The following is a 23,667-nucleotide window of genomic DNA, read 5'->3' as shown; positions in this document are numbered from 1 at the left end:
AGCCTTGTTTCATTATACTGTCCGCCTGGTGTTTTTAGTGTGGTGTTGGTTTTCTCAAGTGGTTTGTATAAATTTTACGAAATAAACAACTGAAACGCTTTTACTTTTTGAGCTATATGCTCGAAAAGGCGCACGTTTTCCGAAAGGAGGGTGGAGTGTTCCCTTTATCCCGGAAGATCCTCTAGTGAGCATCACTCTATACTTTCCTATCTCTCTATGCGCAACTCCAACACACACTCTCTCTCTCTCTCTCGGAGCGGTTAGATGACGTATAAATGCGTGCGCCGCGCAAAGCGTCTGTTTGCGGAAGCAGCTCGGGCAGAGCAGGCACCCAGCTCGCCTCTGCAGCGATGTCGCCGGCAGCGGTAGAAGCCGGGCCCGCACGACTCGTTCGGTCCGCCCAGAAGGACGAGCTCTATCGAGGGGCGCTGAGGAGCGGGGCTGGGGCTGCTTTGGGGGGCCTGGCAGGTGAGGAGCCGTCATCACCCCGGTCAGAATTGCATCCTCTGAACCGCTTTGCAAGACAAGAAGCCCATATCCCGGATCTTTTTCTTTCTTTCTTTCTTTCTTTCTTTCTTTCTTTCTTTCTTTCTTTCTTTCATTGCGTTTTATATCCCACTTTTTCCACCAAGGAGCACGGTTCTCACTCTCCCCATTTTGTCCTCACAACCCTGTGAGGTAGGTTAGGCTGAGAGGCAGTGACTGGCCCCAAGGTCACCCAGTGAGCTTCATTGGCTAAGGGGGGGATTCGAACCCTGGTCTCCCAGGTCCTAGTCCGAAACCCAAGCCACACTGGATGCAGTATCTGAGCCATTTGTGTGTGTGAGAGAGAGGGGTGGGAGTGGGGGATGAACCTGGAAATGTAAAAAGCAGCTTTATATCAGGTGCGGGTATTGGCCCATCTAGCCCAGCATTATTAGTTGTGGCTTTCCATAGCTCTCCTGGACTGAGATCACCGCAGGTAAGAACTGACGCTCCTTTCGCCAATGGCAGAAGAAGACATCTTTGGTGAAGGCGCCAGAGGATTCATTGGCAGAGTGCCTCAGCTTGCGTAACACCATGCCTGGTTTAACTGTCGAACTCGCTCCTGCAGGAGGCAGTGATGGCCACCAGCCTGGATGGCTTTAAAAAGGAATAGGCAAATTCATGGAGGAGAAGGCTATATGAAGGAAACTGGTCATAATGGCTGCCTCTACAGTCTAAGGCAGTAATGTGTCTGAATACCAGCTGCTGGCAATTACAGGAAGGAATTGTACCCAGGTCCCACTTGCAGGTTTGCCACTGAGGTATCTGGTGGCCACTCTGAGAATGGGATCCTGGACTAGATGAGCCATTGACCTGATTTAGCAGGCTCTTCTGTTCTTTCGATGGATAAAGGTGATTGAGATGAGAGAGGACTGTATCAATAGTCTGTGATCTGAAAATTGCAAACATCTTTGCTTATCCTGCAACCATTGAGTTGCAGTACTTATCTTGCATACAGTCTAGCTTGAATTGTTAATTATCCTTGCTTCTTGCATTGCTAGTGTATGTGTCTGTGGATTACACTTCATGCATCTGTTTACTCCACAAAAGCTTATTCCATAATGTTCTACCTCTCTAAAAGTTGTATCTGCACAAAATACACTGGTTACTTTGTAAATCTCTTCTTAATTTTTTAACTTTCGTAATGTTTTATTATTTGACCTATGAAAATTGTGTAATTTCTTTTTCAACTTGTATTGAAGTCAAATTATTTGGCAGGACATCTCTTCACTTTGTTCTCTAACATTGCCATTTGCTCTGGCTCTCTAGGTGCTAGAATTTGGTTGGAGTGGCAGAAGGAAATTGAGCTGTTTGCTGATATAGCATATTTCACACTCACAACCCTTTCAGGTATTTCACCCCCTAAATTGTTCTGTGCTTGGTGCTCTGACTAAATGTGCTGCTATTTTATGCTTAACATTAAACTGATCAGATTTTCAGGATTGCCACCTGTTGTTGTTTTTTTAAATATTCTTTAGGTTACCAAACGCTCGGTGAAGAATATGTCAATATTATCCAAGTGGACCCATCGCGAAAGAGAGTTCCTTCAGTATTTCGACGGGCTGTCCTGATTTCTTTGCACACTGTCTTCCCTTACTTGTTAGACAAAGGATTAGTACACCTGGAACATGAACTTCAGACAGAACCCGATGAGATGATGACTTTGCAAAGCAGACATTTGCGTGGATTGTGGGGAAGGACTTTCTTGTGGCGTTGGTTACAGAAATGGCTTGGCGGATTAACAGAGCAGCAGAGGAAGATGCTCTGTCAGGTTGTCCATTTTCTCAGGCAAGGCATTCCACTCCTTCGTAGGCTGCACCTGGCCATCTTCTATATGAATGGCATTTTCTACCACCTATCTAAAAGGATGGCAGGGATCACATATGTAAGTAGAAAGTATTTGATAGCCCTTTGATGTTCTGTGTGCAATACACTAAAATCCCATATTTTGGCACTGTTTACTGTGGGCAGGTCTCACTTCCATCCCTGGCATTGGGACAGGGGTGGAGAATAGCAAACGGAACCAAGGTGTATATCCAATGCTGGTCATTCCCAAAGTATACGTACTGAGATTAAGGGACCCAAGTTAGTTATAGTCAGTAATTTCAGATGGGTCTTCCCTGCATAGGACTTGGTCTGATCTGATAGAACCTTAAGTTTGGGCTGCCATCCAGTTTCTGTCTCTCAGCACCCTGAGTTTCTGTTCCTTGTTAACACTGCCACATGTACAACAGGAATATAATGAAGACTAGGAATCCACTCTACCCCTAAATATCTATGGTGCCATATTACTTATTTGTATGGATCCCCTCCTTGTGGTCAATTTGGAATCGTATGTATTGCCATAGCTCAGCTGCTTGACTACAACTCCCTGTCATCCCTGACCACTGGCCATGCTTGCTGGGGCTGATGAGAGATGGGAGTTCAACATCTGGAGAGCCATAGGTTCCCACTGCTGTTCTAGAGGAGGGCTACTGTCACCAATACCAGCATGGTATTCTGTTCTGTAGTGGTTAAGAGCGGTAGTCTCGTAATCTGGGGAACCGGGTTCGCGTCTCCGCTCCTCCACATGCAGCTGCTGGGTGACCTCGGGCCAGTCACACTTCTTTGAAGTCTCTCAGCCCCACTCACCTCACATAGTGTTTGTTGTGGGGGAGGAAGGGAAAGGAGAATGTTAGCCGCTTTGAGACTCCTTAAAGGGAGTGAAAGGCAGGATATCAAATCCACACTCCTCCTCCTCCTCCTCCTCCTCCTCCTCCTCCTCTTCTTCTTCTTCTTCTTCTTCTTCTTCTTCTTCTTCTTCTATATGCAGTTCAAGATTCAAAAGTCAAGTGGGCTGGTTTCCATTCTTTCTAAACAAAATCTGTACTTCAACACTGCAGTTCTCTAGGTTCCTTCACAGATCACACAGAATGCATCAATATCAAGTGGTGTTTTTGTGTCTCCCCACCCCCAGCTGCGCTATGCAGGATTAGATGGAGACAACCAGCATGTTCGATCAAGTTACAGGCTTCTTGGGATCCTTTCAGTGCTGCACCTGGCACTAACAGTTGGTGTCCATGCATACAGCTTCCAACAGAGGCAGAGGGCAAGACAAGAATGGAAGGTGCACCGTAACCTCTCCTACCCAAGGTATGCTAGTGGCATTTTGCTTACCAGATGCTTACAGGGGGTGGAGTAGATGCCTGGGTGCCTCAGGCCTGGGGATCAAATATTCAGGCCCCTCTCTGGCCGTCAAAATTGTGCCCAGGCTACAGCCTTCACTGGTGCTGCTTTGCACCGTTTTAATATATTTATTTGTTCACACACCTTTGCCTGTGTCCCTGTGCACTACTGGCCCACAGCCCTTGGAAAGTAGCCTTGAAGGGAACGCGGCCTGCAGGATGAAAAAGGTTCCTGCCAGTGTTCTTGAACTATGTAGTATTATTAGCTGGAATGAAGGGCAGGGGCACATGCAGTGGCATCTGAGCTGTGTTTGAAAACCTAGATTAACTTAATATTGTGCTTGACAATCAACAGGTGTTAAGAATGGCTAAAACTGTGTCCTGGCATCAAAACTGGGTAACCAACTCAGTGTGTAATTGGTCTGGTTAAAATGAATTGTGTAATTTGAATGGGTTGGTTATATTGTGTTTGCAAACATTGGGCTTTCAGTACACGGAATTCTCGGTACGTAAATGGCAGAGGGTGATATATTGGGAAAAGAAGGAAAAAGGAGAACCAAAAAAACCAAGAACAGTATGCCTACCCCTACCTTAGAGAAATAGCTCTTGTTGGGTGTCTTCGCATCTTGTTGGAACTTGCTAAGTAACTTTGAAGATCATTTCCCCACACCTTTATTTTTAGGCAGAAAGCAGTACTACCCAGGAACAGCAGTCATAAGTATGAGGGCTAGGAGCGTAATCTTTTTAAAAAATGGGTGCAAACGTTTACTCAAGAGTAGATGACCTGAAATAGACCCATGTTAGTAACGTCACTTTCTTTCATGTCTGAGTAGGACTAGCATTGGCTATAACCCTGTTACAAAGCTAAGTTTCTCCTGATGGCGTCATATGCTAGAACCTTGGCAGCAGAAGCATCATCTCCTTGGGACATTAACCTGAAGAGCACTTGTGCCTGACTTTGTCCTCTCTCAGAACCCAGCCTGAGGAGAAGTTCCTCGGCCGAAGCTCTCGCTGCATTCTGTGCTTAGAAGAACGCCGCCATGCTACAGCCACTCCGTGTGGACACCTCTTCTGCTGGGAATGCATCACTGAGTGGTGCAACACCAAGGTAAACACAGCCCCCCTCCTAGGATGCTGAACTCTTAAAACAAAAGCCAAGTCCTGTCAGGTTTCCTTTTCGCAGTGGAAATGAGAGCTGTAGGAAAAGAGAAGCTGAAGAAGTAGGTTCCCTGAAATAGCTCCTTGGTTTCATTCTTCCCGATGTCTTACCAAAGGAGGAAACTACATGTGATTTGAGTTCTCAACTTTCAATTCTAGCAGGTGCCGATATGCACTTGCATTCTCTGAGTCTAGCTGATAATCTGTTAAGACAATTCCTTAATTCGGGGAAGAGGAGCCTGATGTCTTCCAGGTGTTGTTGGGAGTCCAGCAGCCCCAGCCAACATGGCCAATAGTCAGGGATAATGGGAGCTACAGTTCAACAGTTGGACTCAAAATGACTAGACTGAGGGTTAGTTCCTATTAGTTTTGAAGAACTGGTTTACTGTTGTAGAATTGACTCTAGGACCTCAAACTCTTCATTGATATCACATTGCAATGAAGGGCAGGTTAGAAATGTTTTAAATAGCAGCTCTAGATACCACAGCAGGTAGCTTTTCTGCACTTCCACAGCATCTACACAATCCTGTCTATAAATATAGCTCTATGCATGTAAGAGTTCTACATACCATCAAAAGCCCCTGGTACTGAGGGAAGGCCCGTGGTTCCATTTGTAGAGAACTTAGGGTGTGCAAACAGGTAACTGTCAGAAAAAGCTAGCTGGAAAAAGACTTACAAACTGGTTACTGGGAGATGTTTGTTTAGTTAAGATACTTATTTTTCCTCTCCTGCAGGCTGAGTGCCCACTGTGCAGAGAGAAATTCCATCCGCAGAAGCTGATTTATCTGCAACACTATCGATAACAGCCACCTGTGCGGTTGTTAGATTGCAAAGTGTTAGGAACCAACGAAAATACTGCAGCTTTTGACCAAGTGTAAGACTTTATTTTGATATTATGATATTAAATTGCTGTGATAAAACTGAGCAGCTTAACACTTGAGTTGCACTGCCTGTACAAGGAGATACGAACTTGTCATCTTACAAAACAAACTTCTGGTGTTGATCCTTTTTCTTTGTAGAACAAAGCACACAAATTACCTAAATTCTGGTATAACCCTTTTAAGCGTTGGCAGGCATCTGCTAGACCTACCAGTAGTGTTCTCATGACGGTGTAACTCGTTGACATTGATGAAGCTGAATGTTGGGGGGGTCGGGATAAAAGAAAGTACTTCTTCACACAGCACAAAGTTAAAACTTTGGAATTTGCTCCCAAAAGAGGCAGTGATGGCCAGCAATTTGGGTCGCTTTAAAAAAGAATTAAGACAAATCCATGGGGGATAAGGCTATCAATGGCTACTAGCCACAATGCTTATATTCTGCCTCTGTGAGTGGAGGCAGTATGTTTCTCAATACTGGAAAATGGAGGGGAGCGTGCAATTGCCTTCAGGTCCTGTTTACAGGCCTCCCAGAGGCATCTGGTTGGCCACTGAGAGCAGAATGCTGGACTTGATGGGTCTATGACCTGATTCAGCTGGGCTATTCTTATGGGAAACTACATTCGCTGAGAGGTAGTAGCTTAATGAGAACATTTTACCATTCCAAAAGATACTAGGGCATGCATATGGAAATTAATTTTGAGTTTGTGTGCTGCTAAAATCCCCTATGCCTAATAAACTATAGCTGTTGGTTAGTTTTTTTAAAATATAAAGCTGAAGTTCTAAGTTGGAATGAGCGCCCTACAGTGCAGCGACTGTCAGAAATTCAGTTTGGCAAAGATTGGGGTAATCTTGTACGGTGGGTACATAAGGCAAAGGTAGCCAATAGGGTGCCTCTACCGGCTGTTGCTGGACCATCTCCCATCAGGCCTGGCATGCATGGCTAATAGTTGGAGAGGAAGGGAGTTGTGGACCATCAACACCTGTAGGACTACTGGTTTGCCACCCTTAGCAGAAGGAATATACAGTAGAAGCTGCACCACCTGCAGCCAACAGCTAGAGCTGGTGTGAACACGTTTCCACATAGGGGAGGGTATTTGTGTCTGCCCTTCTACATTGTGACGTTTTAGTCCTAGAGTAATGCAGCTGTCTGATACAGAAGAGAGCATGAATTAACCTCTGACAAATTTACTTAAGTCTACTTTTCTAGCTACTGCCCCAGCTCCATACCATTTTATTAACACATATACTAACAGATATTAAAGCCCAATTGATATCACTGGAACTTGCTTCTATGCACAGTGGTAAGGACCACGATTATTCCTCGCAATTTTCTTCTGTAATACCTCTGGTCCCTTGTACAATATTTTTCATAGTGGTGTTTAGAAATGTAAACAGTTCCCCCTATGACTGACTTCTAAGAACGTTGGGTGTGGGGGCAACACATTTTTTCCATACTGCTGAAAGTGGGGCGATCCAATTCACATGGCACAGGATATTTTACACTTATCACAAGTCCGCCCAATACAGAGTGAAAATTTCCTTTTAGACTGCATCATGAGCAGCTATGGTTTGCACAGTAAAGCAAAGGACTGTTTTCGAACAGCTAGGGTTCAAATACATTATTCCAAAATACTTAAATAGAATGGGTTGCATCCAATGTTAATGCTACTCTGAGTAGACCCACTGAAATTAGTAGACCTAAGTTACACACACCCATTATTTTCAAGGATAATGTTCTACATAGTACTTTGGATACAACACAATGTTTAGAGAAAAAGGAAGAAATGTTAACACTTAGTACCTTACGTTGGTTGTTATAAAGACTACTGAACCCAAGAAAGGGACACTGTCTTTTAATAAAGTTTGGAATTTTAAAAAGTCACTTAATAAAATTGTTTATAGCTGTATCACATTGAAAAAGTTTTACATGCAGATCATTTATTTCTATATTTTTCTCCATAGAAAATTAAAAGCTGTGTTAAAACCCACAAAGTCTCGGTCTGCCATGGCCGGTGTAGGTGTACCTTGGAGAGGGCTACATGAAGCAAACTTAAAAAGTTTTTTTAAGTATCAACTAAAACGTGTCAAAATACTCTCCACATAATATATTTTTTATAAATTTAATTCCAGACCTCCAGCAAACCCTGGCCCCCAAAAACATGATTGTTAAGAATAATAGTGAGCCATTATGAAAGAGCCAAAAAGAAATCAGCCTTTTCACCATAAAAGCTAAATCAATTAATTCCTTTTCCACTTTGAAAATAAAAAAACTCAGGGTAGGCTTATTTCAAAGTTCACAAGTTTCCCTCTTAAGTAATATCACCAGAGGTCCTGCAAACAGCCTGTTAGTCAAAACCTGGGACATTACAAAGCAGAAAACATCACTGTGTCTCATCTTCCTCTGTAGATGCACAAAGCATTTCAACAATGTACCAGGATGCATTCTGGACTAGATCAACACAAAGGACCCAAAAATAAATAAATACAGTTGTGGGAACTCCCCTGTTCCACACTAGGCTATACTTTTGTGAGGAGGGGGCTTGAAATGAATGTTCTACCTTCTCTTATTACTCTGTCTTGCTAAATGTGCACCAGAAACTTGCGAAATTGCCACTCAAATCCTGCACTTCCAAGGAGCTGAAACCAGTAGCATGTATTTCCCATGAGATGTTTTGAGAACATGGGATGACTCCTGTTGTGCAACAACAGAGGGGGCGGGCAGAAGCAGCCCTTGGACATAACTTATATCCAAAGAATAACAAGATGATATGGCTGATATTCTCTTGCTGGGGGGGGGGGGAGGTGGGGAGCCTGACGCTCAATAAACTGCAGGGGGCAGGGGTAGAAATACAACTTCTTAGTCCCCACCCTCGTTATTACTGATGACTTGGTATGAAGGAAAGAGGCATCATTACAATGGCTCAAAACTGGACTTTTAATTGTAATGAAGGGAGTTGGTCAGCAGGCTCAGTATAATTTCTAGCTAGCAAAGGTCTTCCCCACATCTTCCTTCCCTTTGTATTTCCTCTTGCCGTGTGTGAAGGGTATATATCGATATTTTATCATATGCTGCAACAAAAGGGAAAGAAAAACAAGGCTTTTAGAGCACACCCACGGCACTCCCCTCCCTCTGCTCACTCCGCCTTAAACACCTGAATGTGCTCATGTGTTTGAACAGCAGTGGCTATCTTTTTTGGAGGAACTTAGGGCCGTGGACAACGCTTTGTGGGCCACATATCAAAGTGGGTGTGACCAAAGAACAGTGGGTTGTACCAATACCAGTCTTACCTAAAGTAGATCCATTGAAGCTAATGGACATGACTAACTTCAATGGCTCTACTCTTAAAGGGTAAAGGGACCCCTGACCATTAGGTCCAGTCGTGGCCGACTCTGGGGTTGCGGCGCTCATCTCACTTTATTGGCCGAGGGAGCCAGCGTACAGCTTCCAGGTGATGTGGCCAGCTTGACTAAGCTGCTTCTGGCGAACCAGAGCAGCACACAGAAATGCCGCTTACCTTCCCACCAGAGCGATACCTATTTATCTACTTGCACTTTGACGTGCTTTTGAACTGCTAGTTTGGCAGGAGCTGGGACCGAGCAACGAGCTCACCCCGTCGTGGGGATTTGAACCGCCAACCTTCCGATCAGCAAGCCCTAGGTTCTGTGGTTTAGCCCACAGCGCCACCCGTGTTCCATTGGCTCTAATCTTAGTAATACTTAATTGGATACAACCCACTTATTTTTTTAAAAAAATTAAGGCCTGGGGGGGCATCACTATCAATAAGGGGAGTCTATGGGAGCAATTAGCATTTTCTTTTAAAAGCTGGATGTCCACTAAAATGTTTTTTGAGTTCAAGTATCACAGCAGGGGATCCAAAGGAGAAGTCATTTTTTTCCTTTTAAAAAAATGATGCTTTTGGAAGGAGGTCACATTGGAAACAACCCTCATCAGTGTTAGACAAAGCCTCAAACTCTACTCCAACTATGGGGGGTCTTTCAAAAAACCCCACCACCACTAGCAATTTTTGAGCTACAACATAGCCAGTGATATTGCCATTATGTTGGGGCAATCCCTCTCTCTCACGTTTAGGAGAATCCACAACCTGGAAAAAAGAACAACTTGGTTAGATTCTTACCTTGATTTGCCTTTTCATTGTGATGCAGAAAAGCATAATGAAGTACATCACAAGAATTGGCCAAAAAACTGGAACATTGAAAGCCTCAAAGAATGTACATGTCATTGCGACAAGGATGCCTTTAGTAGCAGAGTGCCTTGGAAGGAAAAGATAGTTGCAGTTAGGTTGATTGTGTACTAAAATTCTTTTAAGGACATTAATGCCCAATTCACATACCATTCCTGATCTCCAGCATTCTCCCCTCCACTTCCTGGTTTCCCCCGACCACAGTTTGCTGTGACACCTGAATCTGCAACTCATGGTTAGTGCTAACGTCTGGATCAGAGTCTGCAAAAAGAGGCTTCTGATCATCCTTGGAAATCAAGGCTCTAATGATACTTTGCTGATCCACAGCAAATAATGGTTATAGAAAACCATGAAGCCGAGGGAGAAACTTGCCTAGGAGAGGAGTGGCAAGGAGGACCAAGCCCACAGCAACATTCCTGACATCCAAGCCATAAAATACTATTTCCACCTATTCCTCAGCTTTGCTATCCTGCACTTCACAGCAGAAGGTTCTCTTTTGACGCCTTAAGAGGCAGAAAAGAAGATTATATCACTTCCGCAGAGGGACCAGCTGTCTTTGGACCCTTCTTGTAGCTGTCACCTAGCAGTAGCCATTTCATCAGGCTAGCTGAACTGTTTCCATTTCAGCTGGTCTAACCTAGGTTTAGTATCCAAGTTTGCAGCTTTTCCTCCCTGCCCCCTTTCCTCCATCCCTCCTTCTGTGATTGAAGTTATGGTTAAGACTAAGGCTCAATGCAATACTGATGGATATTTGGACTTGTGACGCCTGAGTTGAGCCTTCAAATCAAGCATACCTATTATGTGGAAGAGGTGGCTCATACTGAAAAGGAACTAGAAGGCCAGAGATTTGGGGGAGATGGCAACTGAGTGACTGTTAGGTAGGCACTGTAAGCAAGGAGGCACAAGCTTGAGGCCAAAGAGAGGCCATGCCTATGAGAGGCAGGAGAACAGGAAAGACAAAGGGTCAGGGACTTGAATCCTTTTGCATTGCTATTACCACGTACTCACCAGAATTTGAACTCTGGCAGCCTTCGAATGAAGGGCCGAAACTCCTCATTTTGTTTTGTAGGTAATGAAGGACCCTCATCTGAGAAGAGGAGGAAATGCAAAGTCTTAGGAACTGCTTTCTTCTGCATTTAACTCTTGCAGGTTCAACCCTTGGCATGCCCAGTTAACAAAGGTCAGTAGCAGATGTTTGGAGAGGCCTCTGCCAGAGACCTTGGACCGGCGCTGCCAAGCAGGTTGGACAATACTAAGCTCAATGGACAGCCTTATATGATGTAAGGAGGCTCCCTCTGTTACTACTACCATACTTAGAGCAGGTATGAATGACTGTGCTAGAGACAAATCACCCACTAAAGTGTACAAGGAAACAAAAAATTATTAACAGGTGATCAAAGGGCTGTTACGTGCAAGAGAAATTGCAGCACAGATCTCCACAAAGTATGAAACGTGAAAGCAATGTCATTCCAGTCTCAACTGGAGGGGAGGTATTTCAATCCACAGGGAAGTGAAGGAAGTAATACAAAATCAGGGATTCTAACTCTGGCTCTGTCAAAACTCTGTCAGCATTTCTAATACATCATTTATATGTTTATCCTAGGATCTAAAAATGAAATCACTCAACTCCGAGAAGGTGTCATATTCAGTTATGTGCCATGCAATCCACAGGATGCGACTAGCACTGGTTGAACTCTTACATTCAAACCTTACAGGAGTCAGTTGTTCTTGCTATGAAAATTCACACAGGGCCACAAGCAAACATAGAGTGTTATGACACTACAAAAAACACTGTTTTCTGTGGGGATAATTGGGAGTCTGGTCACTCAATAAAGTTGAGAAGTGGTTGGCACTCCACACTAAAGTCCAGCACTCTTTGCACCCACAGATAGCAGGTGCAACTTAAAACATACTAAGCTGTGCCTAAGTCCCAAATATGTTCTAGGGTTGTTGTTGTTTTTTGTGTGTGTGTACACATATCAGATTTAGCATCCTTTTCTCATAGTAGACAAGCAGAAACCTCCAAGCCTCTCTATCTGATTCTCAGGACTCTCCCCAAGCTACATCGCTCACCAGCCCTGCTTTGTACACACACCCTGCCCGCCTTGTGTGTTTTTGCCAGATTGGAATGTGTCCTTGAAGCCTTCTGATGCTTCATTCTTGCCTGGATGAAGCATAAATAATACAATGTGAGTGTGTACAGAAACTAGCCTGTTATGGAAAAGGTGAAATAGACATTTGTTGCTCTCTCCACTTTTGGCTATGGCCCTGCCCAGCACTGGCATGTGGTCCTCAGGCTGAAAAGGCTTCCCCACATCTGATATATAACAAGTTCATGCAACAACCAACACCCATGCAAGAGAAAAGCAGGGCTAGTGATGTTCTTTATACCTGAGTCCTCCATTAGAGAGGGATCTACCTTTGGCGACAAGAAAGCTATGAAAAGGTTTAGGTGGTAGATGCCCAAGGCATATGTCACGATGTACCAACCCTAGGAAGGGGAAGGAAGAAGAAAATGTCAAATGAGGACATGGCTCTAAGTACAGAAACACACCTACCTACACAAAACTGCTTGCACACAATCTGCAGTATCTGACTGTATGAGGGGGTTGTTGGGGGAAGCCAACATAGTGCTCCCCAAATATTGTCAACTATAACCCTTATCAGCCCCAGCCAGCATGATGGGGGCTGTAGTCCAAAAAAATCGGGGGGGGGGGGGACGGGACCACGTTGGCTAGTCTGAAATGGTAGGGCTCAACAATATATAGTAAACGAATAATGTTAATCAGATCCAGAGCAAACGAGGATTGGGGAATCTGTCTGTCCATCCCTCTGATGCTGTTCCCACCACACCCAGTAAACATGACCAGTGATCAAAGGTGTTTGAAGCTGCTGTTTGATTTCCCTATCCCTGACCTAAATCAACTAGAAGCAAGGAATAAAGCATACTAAGAGGCAAACAGCATGAGAGCAAAAGGGAAATAAGGAGAGATAAAAGAGAAGCAGGATATTTAGGGGGGTGGCAGAGTCTTAATATAGGAGCAAATAAAGATGCAAGTGTGTGGGGAACGAATGTAATGAACAAGCACACCCCGAGCCTGAAGATTTCCCAATGCAGATGCATCTTAAGGCTAAAATGGAGGTGCTCAAAAGCAATCCAAACAGAAATCTGCTATTCTCCTATGGTGCTTGTTCCTCCACTTTGTTACAGTCGGATGAATTTATTTTTCCCTGCAGCTTAGAGGTTTTAATCTTAACAAGGGCAAGCAGACAAACAGGGACACTGCTAAAATAAGTAATCAGAAGGTGGGGTGGGAGGGTGGCAGGAGGCCAGCTTCTCAAAATACTCTGAAATGATTCCAAGGTTCCAGCTCATAAGGTGATTTTTCAATTGGCATAAATACAGATAACAATGGAACAATCAACTGGTGTAAATTTACCTACGGAGTTTGATGGCACTTGCTCCCAGGTGCATATACTGTTGCAGTAATCTGGTCCTCCAGATGTTGTTGAACTCCACCTCCCATCAACCCTCGTTAAAGTGGTCGATGCTAAGAGATGATGGGAACTGCAATCCAGCAACATCTGGAAAGCCACAGGTTCTCCAGCCCTGAAGAAAACCCTTAACACTGGTTGTACCCAAACAGACACAAAAACAGAATCACAGAAGTGCTTTCAGATTACCATTCTTTCCTTGCACAAAACTAACAGGTTTATTATGTTCATTATTTATCATGATAAGATACTGCTTCAATAATCAGTACAGTACTATTATCTTCTGAATCAAATATTTTTCAATGCTACTCATATTAGTTCTGTGACATTTGTGCAGACAATTATCTTGCATATCACATGTATCTCTCGTTAAAGGTATGTAAAGGAAGTAAAAACTGTTGCTTCCATCAAACATAAATATCTTTGAACCAACAATAAACAGAGTGATTCCACACACATGCATCAGGATCCGCAAGTGGTGTTCAGTCCTCTTACCTGCAGTAGATAAACTCTTATCATGTAGATAAAACTTAAACCCAGCGTTGTAACCCATCGCACTGCAGTATAAGGAGTAGATTTGTCTAACCAGGACTGATAAATCTAGAAAAAATGCAGTATTAAGATATTCATCAAGTTGCTAATAATAACAGCATATCATCACCTGCCAAAAGACTGCAAGCTATTACAACAGCATTGTATAGCTAACAATTGCAGCAGCGATCCTGTATACTGTTTAGGGAAGTTTTTAATGTTTGATGTTTTATCATGTTTTTAATATTCTGTTGGGAGCCGCCCAGAATGTCTGGGGGAATGCAGCCAGATGGGCGGGGTATATTTATTATTATTATTATTATTACTACTACTACTACTACTACTACAGTACAGTGTACACTGGAGTTTTGGGCCCCCCGCTCCCATCAGCATTGTCAATGGTCAGGGATGATGGGAGCTGTAGCCCAACAATGGGAGCTGTAGCCCTGCACACGTTTCACACATGGTCATCTCATTGAGTTCAACAGGACTCAAAAATGCAGAACTATCTGCAGGAGTGACTGCATGGTGAGTGCAATCTTGAATGTGCACACAGTGCAATTTGAGTGCTCCCAGTCAAGAGTTCCCCAGATACCTGGTGCCTCTTCCACCACTCCTATGGGCAAGTAGAAGGTGACAGATCTGGCTGCAGTTCCTTTCTGTAAGTTGCAGCTTTAAACTACCCTGAGTGATAACTCCTTTGATTTTATTTATGCATCTCTCAGCCCCTGATGTGAAACTAACCTGTCCAAGTCTTGTGAAAAATCTAAAGACCACTGAAGGTTTGCCATGAATGGACTCGCCAGTACTGTCCCCTTCTGACATTGTTGCTGTGGAAACAAAAGAAAGAACATTAACGTAACTGAGCTTTGGCATAATACTCTTGTACCAAAAGGAAGGACTTCTTCATGCAGTGTATAGTTATTAAACTATGGAGTTTGCTCCCAGAAAGGGCAGTGATGGTCACCTACTTGGTTGACTGAAAAAAAGGATTGGACAAATTCGTGGAGGAAAAGGCTATCAGTAGCTACAAGTCACAATGGCTAAGCTCTGCCTCCATGGAGGCAGTAATATTTCTGAATACCAGCTGCTGGAAGCCACAGGAGGGGAGAGTGCTCTTAGGTCCTGCTTGCCAGTTTCTGACAGGCACTGTGAGAACAGGCTGCTGGACTAGTGCCATCTAGGATTTTCTTACGTTCCTCCACATCTTCATCCTCCCAACAACCCTGTGCAGTAGATTAGACTGAGATAGACTGTGACTGGTCCAAGGTCACCCACTGAGTTTGATGGCTAAGTGAGGATTTGAACCCTGGTCTCCCAAGGTCCTCGTCTCCCACTACACTACACCTGAATTTGTTTAACCCCCTTCTATTATTATTATTAAATTTGTGTACCACTCTTTATCTGAAGATCTCAGGGTAGTTCACATCATAAAAATGCAAAATGAAAACAAAACACGGTGGCTCTGCAGTCTGATGTACCACGTTCTGCCTGCCATTTCAAATGCAGAGTTCCACTTTCATTGAAAAGGGGAGGAAAGATACCCAAATCTGAAATCTTTGCCTGGCTTTCATCTCCTGTTCACAACTCAGCACAATTTTGTGACACGGAGTAAGCATGTGAGCAAAATGCAGACCCATTGGTTCTCTGACGGAAGGGGGAACAGCACTTTGTGCAATTCTAAGTATCTCCACAGTAGCTGCTGTGCCACATCATCAAAAGGATCACTTGGTACAACTTCCTGGTTGGCCATTTCTACGGGAGGCGGGGCTATGCTCCTCTAAGCAAGAGTGCAATTCTACTCCCAGAGCTACAGAGCAGGAGCATACAGCCACAGCATTAAATGCTTACAGAAGGAGGAAACGGGATCAGAAAAAGAAAGAAGAGATGCCATGAAAAAAAGCATCTCTCACAACAAAGGAATTGGGAGAGGTTGGCCTAAAGATAAGCAAGTAGTTAATCATTTCACCATATTAACAAGGCAATTCACAAACACTTCAAGTTGCACAGTTCTACTGAAGATACAAAGATCATAATATACTCTTAGAGCTAATGAAAGACTGTTTCCCAAGCTTAAGTGCTATGGAGCGGGTGGGGTTACTTAAGAGGTTGCAACTATGACTCCCAAGCCCCTCTACCCCAATTAGGCGTTTAAAAAACCTGAATAATAGACACAAGCTTTTCTTTTTTTAAAATCCAATTGCTATGGGGTGTGTGGAGAGGTTGGGTGCCCCTAAGGCACATCTGGCTTGCAGGCTGGGGCTTCCCTACCCGTGTGGCAGAGCAGGGGCTGACCAACATGACCAAAAATAAATCCACCCCAGCTGCTCAACATGTCATATGCATATTACGTGATTTTAATAGAATTTAGACACTACCATTCAACACAAATATTTTCAGGGTGGTTTAAAACAATAATAGGCAGAAGAATAAAATATGCAGTAAAACAACAAATGAAACAAAGCAGGGGGGAAAGGGGAAGGGTATAGCACAGGTTAAACTGAGGGCTTAAAAGCCCAGGAAAATATTACAATGGTCTTCAGATCTGCTGCCAAAAAGGACACTTAAGGAGGTGCCAAGGAAACTTCCCTGGGGGAGAAAATTCCACAAGCGCACAGACATCTCAGAACACTGGTTTTCAACTGATGGGTTCCGGAACCAACTACTGAGTTGCAGCCTAACCTAAGGTGGGTCACAACAACAGTATTGCCGCCATAAAAATACATGGTAAAAAAATTATGAAGTGGGTCCGCAAATTCATGTTTGAGTTAAAAGTGGGTCCCAGATCTGAAACGATTTATGACTACAGAGCTTTTATTATTGGGGTTATGAGGTGTCATGAGGGGAAGCAGCTGGCTAATCACCTTGTTGGGTGGGTCAAATACATTTTTCGTCCTAGATGAAGTTAGTGGAAGGCAAAAGTTAGCTCATATCACTCGTACTATGGCATGCTGAATGAAGCAATCAGGAAACGACTCCGTAGGGATGCAAGGATTGCCCTGCTGGAATAGAGCAAAGGTCCATCTAGTCCTCCAGCACTTTGTTTCCAATAGCACACAGCCATGTGCCTCTCTGGATACTCAGAAGTCGGACACTGTCCTGAAGGCCTAATATTCAGGGCCATACTTCCTCTGTACATGGCGGTATTGCAAATAGGTGCTACAACAAAATGTCAGTGTATCCTCACCTCCTAGCAAAAGTGCTCCTGTTTAAGGTACTGACCACTCAGCCATCTTCTCTAGGAAACTGTAAGCAACAAAGGACTCGCATGGGGCATTCTGCTTCCCCCATACCCAACTTTGTATTTATCTGGGGTCTCCCTTATTTCTCAATGGCCCCCATTTTAGCTCAAACCCTATCAATACTTACCACCTGACTTCACTATTACAGGATGTGACCTAGGGGCAACCCAAGACATTTTGGCGGATCCCAAAATGGGCCCTCCTTTCCCACCAGGGAAGATCTACATCAGGAGCAAGGCAGGAAGAAAGACTGACATCTGGGTCTGCTGGTCCAGTGAATCCCGCCACCTGAGGCAGTTGCCTCACCTTGTCTTATGGATGGGCTAGCCCTGGTGTGACCACTAACAGCCACGGAAATACCTATCTCTGATTTCGCTGTGCAGTCAGCTATAATAAGCTTTCAACACACAGTGCAGCTGGACTGTTTTCGTCCAGCAGGTAAGCCCTAAGTGGTCTGTAAATCACTCCAACTGATCTCCATAATGGAAAAAGGAACTCGCCTATTAGCAGACCATTACTCAATGGTAAAGCGCATGATATGTATGCAAATGATCCCCATGAACCCCACTTCATTCCTTGGCATATCCGCTTTAAAAATTCTCAGGAAAACAGGGATGAGGGGGACTTCTGCCTGAGATCTTTGAACTGCTTTCAGGGTAGATCAATAATGATCTGACTCAGTAATAAGGTAGTTTCACATGTCTGTGTATCATCTCTGGAGGAAACACTAATTATAATAAGGGTCCCATTCATACTATCAATAAAGCACTCTTACACCATTTAACAGTCGTGGCTTCCTGCAAAGAATCCTGAGAACTGTAGCTTTCAGGGTTTCCTAACAACTCTCAGCACACTAAACAGCTTCTACAACTCTTTGGGGAAAGTCAGGACTGTTAAAGTGGTATAGGAGTGCTTTAAATGTATGGTGCGGATGCAACCAAGATCTTATCTGATATTAGACTTCTGGATGGCCTGGGAAACAAAGTATCAAGAATCCCAAGTGCCATAAAAGAAAAGAAATACTGAGAAAAACCATTAAGGGGGAAACTCTATGCCGACAGTTCTAGGATTAAGCCACATTTAACTCAACAGGATTTACTTCTGAGCAGATGGGCATTGGACCAAGGTGTCTGAAGACCAGTATCTCCCAGTAATAACTCTGTCCCTGAGTTTTTAAAAATGAATGAATCCAAAAGTGTTACAAAGGCTACAGTGCTGAAAGCACAAGAGGCCTGTTTCTCTTTCCAGGCAGGCGTCAAGGATCAGATGCCAGCGCCTTTGACACAGCAGTTACCAAACCAAAGTATTGGGGACCAGGGTGAGCAGGAAGACCGCAATAGAGTCCACTGCCAAAGTAACCCTCAGAGGGTTTGGATTTATTACATTTGAATAAGCTCTGTGTGGCAGCCCCCAAATAGTGGAATTCCCTCCCCACAGAGGTGTGTCTAGCATCCGCATGCTGACATCACACCTCTTTACTCTAGCTTTTGACACTATATAGATTTGGTATATATCAGGACCCACTGTATTCTTCTGACTGCAAACTGCTTTAACTGATTTTACTATTGCATTTCTATATTTTTGTACTCTGCCCTGGGGCAATTATTGTTCCAAGGCTTGGAAGAAATCCAATAAATAAATAAATGATATAATATTGCTTCCCACTTTTTAAAAAACGCTAAGCGATTCACAAGCAAGCAAAAAAATATGTACATACAATTTGTTAAAATCCAAAAACATTAAAAACTGAATTCCAAAGGTCTTACTTTGGTATACAATTTTGTTTTGTTCTGTTTTGTTTTCTACACGGGTCCTATTTCTTTTATTTTCTTTTTTGTGTGTTATCTTACCCTGTGCACTTGTAATTGTGTAGTTTTTTTGTATTTCAATAAAGAATATAAAATAAAACAAGTATGGGAACAAGATCTCCTGAACATGGGCCAACTAACAGTCACATGCCTTTGTAGGTTGGTTGTCAGATGGTGCCCTGCTATTGGACGTGGGGAGTTTCAGGTGGAAAAAGTACCATGCCACTACTCTGGCTTGCTGTACTACCCCTTAAGCAGGCAGGTTAAGGAGAAACAGTGTGTAAGACCATTACAGAACTGCAGTACTTTTTCCAGCCAAGAGCATTTACTGCTAAGCTATGAGTTCAGGTATTATAATTGCTGTTGCCTGACGGCCATCAGGGGATAAACAAACTGCATGGCAGTTACACTTTCCCTTAACTATCTCTCTTCTGGCCACATAAAACAAACCCATACAACCATTATGGCACCAGCAAATCTGATCATTTCTAGCCTGGGTCCCCCATGGCAAACCAGTTGTGCAAAATGCTCACCCCACCAAAACACAAGAGATTCACTTTGCTGCCAATCATTTTCTCAGAGTGAACTCTGCTCACAGTTCCCTGCTTACACTTTATGAGCCTGGACTAAGCGCAAGCAATCTTGCCACAGACACCAAGTCACATAAACAGTGTTTGAAGGAGGCTGCAGTGGCAACAATGATTGTGGGCCAAGGTGTAGAGGACCCTATGAAAGCAACGTTTTGTCCACACTTTGAATGATATTGAGTTGGGTTGAGAGAGAGAAGGAGCAGAAACTATATCTGGGATTGCGAGGAGAATTCCCACTAGGGTGAGGTCTTTTTCTTGGAAAAGGAGAATTAATGGGGGCCGCTACTCTTGCCCATAATTCATTTTGGTCCAGATAGACAAGTTTTCGCTCCATGTGGGTTATTTTGAGTACAATTGCATAAAGAATAATCCACTGAGAATGCCAGGCTAGCTTTTTAAAGGCAAGGAAGGTCCACAAAATACAACCGGGTGTGTCCTGAATTGCTCAATGACAGCATGTCATTCGCTGTCCACACCCGGTAGTCTCATCAACCTGTTCCAGGGGAGGAGGAAAAGATTACAACTGAGCCTCAGTTCCAGGCTGATAGCTTGGCCTTAATCATCTTCATCAAACCAAGGAAGTCTCAACCTACTTGAAAAATAACACCACCTTAAAAATCCAGCTACCCCAAATGGGAGGCTTCAGTACCTCTTGTTTAAATTGTCCACACTTAACATGCAACAGTGTCCCCGCTCCTCTATCCCACATACAAGACAGAAACAGATTGTCTTAATCCCACTGTACATAGTGCAATTGGAAATAATCACCCTTAGCCCAATGACTAAGAGTAGACTAGCATTTGAAGCACACATACCCCAGTTGCTATTATAGGGGCAGAGGAATAAACCACCCCCAAATAATTATCACCATTTGGGTGGCAGTAAGTACAGTGGTACCTCAGGTTACATATGCTTCAGGTTACAGACGCTTCAGGTTACAGACTCTGCTAACCCAGAAATAGTACCTCGGGTTAAGAACTTTGCTTCAGGATGAGAACAGAAATTGCGTGGCGGCGGCGCAGCAGCAGGCCCCATTAGCTAAAGTGGTGCTTCAGGTTAAGAACAGTTTCAGGTTAAGAACGGACCCCCAGAACGAATTAAGTTCTTAACCCCAGGTACCACTGTAGTCATATCCCACGCCATACATTTAAAGCACATGACTCTGAATATTTACCCTTACAATTCCCAGCACCCTTATTTATTTTTTTAATATTTTTTTTGGAGGGTTGGGAAATCATGTACTCTAAATACACAGAGTAGATTTGACAAGTAAAACCAGAGGCTGTAGATTAAGGAGGAAAGGTATGACTATGGCAAAGTGGGGGAGAAGGAATAAGAGAGGCTAGCATTTGAAAGAAAAAGAAATAAGTGTCAATGTACAGTATCAAATAAAGAACCCCTCATCACAAGTTGGTTTTGTTGCAGAACAGTGATGTGGGTAAGGGTCCCTCTTAATAACAATAGTTTGACAAGTATCCTCCACCTGCCCCCCCACTGTCCCCACTTGGCATGACAAGGCTGAAAAATCCTCCCCTTAATAATAACTTTGAGATTACCTCTCCAAGCAGCTCCCCAACTTACTAGTGAATTTATTATATGATAATAACGATTTCACAAGGGCCCCCCTCCCAAGCCACGCCCCAGCTCCCCATAAAGCAAAACCACCCTTTGTAGTAATTTTGCAAGGATCCTCCTCAACCTCTTGGTATGGACAGGAGTCCCAAAGGCTGAAAATCCTTACATTACATTACAACTCCCCCCCCCAAACCACTACCCGGTTTGTCAGAGCAAAAAAAAAAATCCCTTTATGCGTCATTATTTTTATTATTAATTATTATTATTTCTCAAGGACCTCCCCCTTGCAGCCCCTAGCTTATCGAGACCAGCCTGAAAAGCCCCGCTTTTAAGATTTGATTTCTCAAGAAGGGCCGCCTCTCCCAGCTCGCCATGGCGGGGACCCCCAAGGCTGAAATTTCGTTATTTTGGAAATGGGGGGGGGGGGAGGAAGAAAAAAAACCCGTTCCTCCTCCCGCGTCAACCTTGGACCTAGAGAGCCCTCCTCCCACCCTCTCACGGAGGGCCCGGCCTCATCGCCGGGGCAACGGCGGGGCCTCGGGCCTCGCGGGGGTAACTTACAGGCCGCGCCGGGTGTCCCTCCTTCCGCTTCCCGCCCCGCCTGACCAGGCAGAGCCGCTGCCCGCGCCAACCCCTCCTACTCCTCCTCCTCCTGCTGCCGAGATGGCGGCAGCGCGAAGCCGACAGAAGAGCTTCCGCTACCGGGGCGAAGAGGAGGAGGAGGAGGAGGAGATGGCGGGGGCGGAGGGTGGAAGGTCGGCCGCGCAGACCACAGGGATGCTCGCGCCTGCTCACCTGGCGACCGCGGAGTGCAGTGGGGTTTACCCCTTAAGGAAAAGGCACAGGGGACGCAGCAGCCTCCCGGAGCCCGTTAACGACGAAAGCATGAAAACGCGCACCGCTTCGCTTCACTATTTCCTTTCCTCCAAGGAGCTCAAGGTGGCGCACGGAGTTCCTCTCCTCCTCCTCCTTATTTTAGTCACACAACAACCCCGTGAGGGAGGCTAGGCTGAGAGTGAGTGACCGGGCCCCCAAGGTCACAGCTTCGTGGCTGAGTTGGGAATTTGAACTCTGGCCTCCCTTTACCTTTTTACCCCCCACCCCGCACAGGAGTCCGAGGGGTGGGGGCACAAAATAAAAAAGAATAATAAAATACAGGGCTTTTTCAATTAGAATAAGATATTTTATTTGATTATTGATGTAAACCCCCAAAATGTATTTTCTATAATTGGAAGTTTTTACCAATACATTTTATTTATATGCCAGATGCAAATAAAGATGATTCTTCTCCTGGGATTGCTCTGGTTTCACGCATGGGAAACGTCCGTGTGATTCTGGGAAACCTGATGTTCTTTCAAGGCGAAATAGGAATTTCTGGTATTCCAGTGCTTTATTTTTTTTGGGGGGGGGAAGGTTGCTGGTACTTGCCCTAAAGTTATTACAGTAAGTGCCACACTTTTAACATCAGGGAGGTGAGTGCCGGTACTGCGTACCCTTGGGTACCCCCATAAAACCCACTGAAAACCTATATTTATACCTAGGGGGGGGGACAACAGTACCAAAAGGAATTCTTGTGAAAGCAAGAAATTATTTTTTGGGAGGTGGGGGGATTTTATTCTTGCTCAATGCGCCATATAACTCGAATCCACTCCTGCTCCTCTAGGTCTTATCTACTATGCACGTAGCAACCATTTTGCATGGCAGTTCCACTCCTGGCCCCTGCGTGCAACAGTGAAGTGCACATAAGCCCACTCCACCACGTTTTGTCCTGTTCTGCCCCATTTTGCCCCCACTGTTCCACCCCCTTTTGCACCCATTTCCAGGTTGCCATGATGTGGGCATGAGCAGAGACATGCCAACTGGATGTGCATAAATCAGTTGTTGCCTATACTAAGAGGAAGTGCCCAGAAATTCATAGGGGGGGGGGGGGAGAGACAGCAATATTTTAAGAGCTATTTGTGAGCTTCAGCCTGTTGAAGTCACACCAAAGTCATGTTTTGGTCTGCCATTTTGATTCAGTGTGGCAGCTGGCATCCAAACATAGATGAAGGCTGCTGCCCCCCACCTCAGGAACCCTCATGCTGAGTTTGGCAATGATATCACGAGGCATGCAAACCTATCTCCCAAACCATGTGAAATTATGCCGAAGTCCTGTTTCAGTCCACCACCTTGATTCAAAATGGCGACTGGCATCCAAAAGGCAATGAAGTCTGCCACCCCCACTATATGCCTAAAAGCCTATGGTTTGACTCTGTCCTCACACTCAACAGTACTACAACACAAGATACAGTGGTACCTTGGGTTACATACGCTTCAGGTTACATACGCTTCAGGTTACATAGGCTTCAGGTTACAGACTCTAACCAAGAAATAGTAAAAGGTAAAGGTACCCCTGCCCGTACGGGCCAGTCGTGTCCGACTCTAGGGTTGTGTGCCCATCTCACTTAAGAGGCCGGAGGCCAGCGCTGTCCGGAGACACTTCCGGGTCACGTGGCCAGT

The 23,667-nt window shown here is 44.5% G+C and overlaps 2 protein-coding genes across 3 annotated transcripts; one reads left to right on the top strand and one right to left on the bottom strand.

Annotated features, from left to right (window-relative positions):
• The first annotated feature begins 276 nt into the window (after positions 1-276).
• PEX10 (peroxisomal biogenesis factor 10) lies at positions 277-11,310 on the top strand. Of its 2 annotated transcripts, XR_014528425.1 has the most exons (7): positions 277-468; positions 1,795-1,875; positions 2,004-2,410; positions 3,482-3,657; positions 4,662-4,797; positions 5,582-5,721; positions 11,077-11,310. XR_014528425.1 is itself a non-coding variant. In XM_083513233.1 (6 exons), exons 1-6 carry the CDS (start codon positions 351-353, stop codon positions 5,648-5,650), a joined length of 987 nt encoding a protein of 328 aa, XP_083369359.1. In that variant the 5' UTR covers positions 277-350; the 3' UTR covers positions 5,651-8,433. The 2 variants fall into 2 exon arrangements, 1 of the variants encoding a protein (XP_083369359.1); XM_083513233.1 differs by lacking the exon at positions 11,077-11,310 and having other exon boundaries at positions 5,582-8,433.
• Positions 8,637-21,936, bottom strand: RER1 (retention in endoplasmic reticulum sorting receptor 1). Its single transcript, XM_083513333.1, has 7 exons — positions 21,730-21,936; positions 14,698-14,783; positions 13,918-14,022; positions 12,319-12,418; positions 10,936-11,014; positions 9,862-9,997; positions 8,637-8,794 (listed from the first exon to the last, which is right to left on the bottom strand). The coding sequence occupies exons 2-7, from the start codon at positions 14,776-14,778 to the stop codon at positions 8,705-8,707; spliced, it is 591 nt and encodes a 196-aa protein (XP_083369459.1). The 5' UTR covers positions 14,779-14,783; positions 21,730-21,936; the 3' UTR covers positions 8,637-8,704.
• Between the last annotated feature and the right edge of the window lie 1,731 nt (positions 21,937-23,667).

Source organism: Podarcis liolepis, assembly GCF_965112155.1.
Source record: "Podarcis liolepis genome assembly, chromosome: 7".
NCBI classification, from domain to species: domain Eukaryota; kingdom Metazoa; phylum Chordata; class Lepidosauria; order Squamata; family Lacertidae; genus Podarcis; species Podarcis liolepis.
This window is presented reverse-complemented; position numbering and strand designations above follow the sequence as displayed.

What these genes read in the sequence shown, in the direction of transcription:
- PEX10 (XM_083513233.1), top strand. Translation starts at nt 351, where the DNA reads ATGTCGCCGGCAGCGGTAGAAGCCGGGCCCGCACGACTCGTTCGGTCC. An exon ending in TGCTTTGGGGGGCCTGGCAG is followed by an intron (nt 469 to 1,794) that starts GTGAGGAGCCGT and finishes CTGGCTCTCTAG; the next exon opens with GTGCTAGAATTTGGTTGGAG. An exon ending in CGTAACCTCTCCTACCCAAG is followed by an intron (nt 3,658 to 4,661) that starts GTATGCTAGTGG and finishes GTCCTCTCTCAG; the next exon opens with AACCCAGCCTGAGGAGAAGT.
- RER1 (XM_083513333.1), bottom strand. Translation starts at nt 14,778, where the DNA reads ATGTCAGAAGGGGACAGTACTGGCGAGTCCATTCATGGCAAACCTTCA. An exon ending in TTTTCACAAGACTTGGACAG is followed by an intron (nt 14,023 to 14,697) that starts GTTAGTTTCACA and finishes CATTTTTTCTAG; the next exon opens with ATTTATCAGTCCTGGTTAGA. An exon ending in CTGCCAGAGTTCAAATTCTG is followed by an intron (nt 9,998 to 10,935) that starts GTGAGTACGTGG and finishes TTTCCTTCCAAG; the next exon opens with GCACTCTGCTACTAAAGGCA.